General features: G+C 47.3%; 1 protein-coding gene across 1 annotated transcript; it reads left to right on the forward strand.

Annotated features, from left to right (window-relative positions):
• Positions 1–397: 397 nt before the first annotated feature.
• On the forward strand, positions 398–2,178 carry LOC133814616 (uncharacterized). The gene is made up of 2 exons (XM_062247554.1): positions 398–1,184; positions 2,081–2,178. The coding sequence occupies exons 1-2, from the start codon at positions 398–400 to the stop codon at positions 2,176–2,178; spliced, it is 885 nt and encodes a 294-aa protein (XP_062103538.1).
• The last annotated feature ends 392 nt before the right edge of the window (positions 2,179–2,570 follow it).

Raw genomic sequence — 2,570 nt, forward strand, 5'->3', positions numbered from 1 at the left:
TTTTCTTCCTCGAGGGATTAAAACCATGGGCCAAATAAGAACTTCAGAGACAGCGTGTGTCTGACCTAGCCACCACTCAAGCTGCTGTTGAACGCTTGACAGACTACACACCGCAGAGCAGCCTGTCGAAGAGGGCTACCCCTCCAACCAGCTCAAGTAGCGCTGGGAGTAAGAAGTCTAGGAATTCATGGCAAGGCAAGAGTGGGGGAGAGAATAGGGCTGCAGAGTCCAGTTCTTCCAATGGTATAGATGCTACTGCAGGGAAGAAGCCACTAGCTTTTAGCTCTGCAAAGGACCACATAAATCGGTAGTTTGCCCTTACAAGGGCAAGTTGAATGCCTTCATTGGTCAAGAAGAACAACGTGAAGGAGAAGAGGAGGATGAAGAGTACGTGCACATGGGCATTGTCCACCTGTTGAATACTCTCAAGAAGCATGGCAAAAAAGGGAAGAAGACCTTGGGGAAAGGACTAATGTTCGTGGATGCCACCATCAACAACAAGCCGGCCAAGAGCGTGATGATTGATACTGGCACCACACACAACTTCATCTCGGAACTCGAAGCCAAGCGACTGGGACTAAAACTGGAGAAAGATGTGGGCCACATGAAGGCGGTCAACTCAAAGGCCTTGGCCACAACAAGAGTTGCTAAGGGCATAAAAGCTAAGATCGACATGTGGGAGGGGCAAACCGACTTAGTGGCGGTCCACATGGACGACTTTGATGTAGTTTTGGGAATGGAATTTCTAATTGAGAAAGATGCCATCCCTATTTCGGCTATTGGGAGTTTGCTCATAATGGGGGAGACACCGTCAATGGTGCCTGCAAAGGTTGTACCACCCCCCAGTGTGAATCTCCTATCAACTTTACAGTTTAAGAAGGGCGTGAAGAAACGAGAGCCCACTTATGTAGCGGTACCCGCCGTGTTCGAAGAAACAGTGGAAGAGATTGTTCCACCTGAAATTAAGAAGGTCTTGAAAACATATGGGGATGTGATGCTAGATAAACTTCCCAAAGCCTTGCCGCCAAGAAGGGGGATTAATCACCAGATAGAGGTGGCACCAGGAGCAAAACCTCTAACAAAAGTGCCTTACAAAATGGCACCCCCCAAGCTAGAAGAGTTGAGAAAGCAACTAAAGAAGTTATTGGAGGCAGGCTTCATCAGACCGTCAAAGGCGCCATTCGGTGCACCTGTGCTATTCCAGAAGAAACACGATGGGAGCTTGAGACTGTGCATTAATTATAGGGCTCTCAACAAGGTGAAAGTTTGCAACACCTACCCCATCCCTCTGGTCGCTGATTTGTTCGACTAGCTAAGTGGATCCAAGTATTTCACAAAGTTGGACCTAAGATCGGGCTATTATCAGGTGAGGATCACAGATGGGGATGAACCAAAGACAACTTGCATTACTCGATATGGAGCATTTGAGTTTCGAGTTATGCTATTTGGGTTGACGAATGCACCTGCCACTTTCTACACACTCGTGAACCAAGTATTCCAAGAGTATCTAGACAAGTCTGTGGTGGTTATCTTGGATGATATCATGGTTTACAGCGCCACGATTAAAGAGCATCGAGAACACTTGGCTCAAGTGTTTCAGAAGTTGAGAGAGAACCAGCTATATGTGAAGCGCAAGAAATGCTCATTGGCACAAGAGAGCATCAAGTTTCTAGACCATGTTGTGGAACATGGCCAAATTCGTATGAACCTGGAAAAGGTGAGGGAAATCCAAGAGTGGAAAGCCCCCACAAATGTGAAAGAACTACACTCTTTCCTGTGCTTAGCCAACTACTATAGACGATTTGTGGACGACTACTCAAGAAGAGCGACAACCTTGACCGAGCTGTTGAAAAAGGGTGTGACTTGGGCGTGGACTGATGAGTGTGCTAAAGGATTCAGGAGTTTAAAGGAAGCCATGATGAAGGATCTAGTTCTTGCCTTGCCAGATGTTAGCAAGCCCTTCAAAGTACAGACGGATGCGTCAAATTATGCTTTGGGAGGGGTACTGGTACAAGAAGACCACCCGGTAGCATATGAGAGTCGCAAGCTGTCTGAAGTTGAGAGGCGATATACTGCACAGGAGAAGGAACTCCTCACGGTTATCCACTGCTTGCGGGTATGGAGACATTACTTGCTGGGGTTGAAGTTTGTGGTGAAGACAGAAAATGTAGCGGTTAGTCATTTCCTTACCCAGCCAAAACTGACCCCTAAGCAGGCTCGATGGCAGGAGTTCATGGCGGAATTCGACTTCCGTTTTGTGCACAAGGCAGGACGCTTGAACCAGGTAGCCGATGCCTTGAGTTGCAAAGAAAAATTGGTGACTCTAAAGATCTTGGCTAGTTTGTTGACTAGCGTGGTGAACACTCCACTCAAGGAGCTCATCAAAGAAAACCTGGAGAAAGACCCGATTGTCAGAACCATCCTGAAGCTCGTGAAAGAAGGCAAGACTCGCCAGTTTTGGGTGGAGAATGATCTTTTGTGGGCCAAAGGGGGTCGCTTGTATGTTCCAAAAACTGGAGATTTGCGGAAGATATTACTAAGTGAATGCCATTACACTTTGTGGGGGGGGT

This window comes from Humulus lupulus, chromosome 2 (genome assembly GCF_963169125.1).
Source record: "Humulus lupulus chromosome 2, drHumLupu1.1, whole genome shotgun sequence".
Classification (NCBI taxonomy): domain Eukaryota; kingdom Viridiplantae; phylum Streptophyta; class Magnoliopsida; order Rosales; family Cannabaceae; genus Humulus; species Humulus lupulus.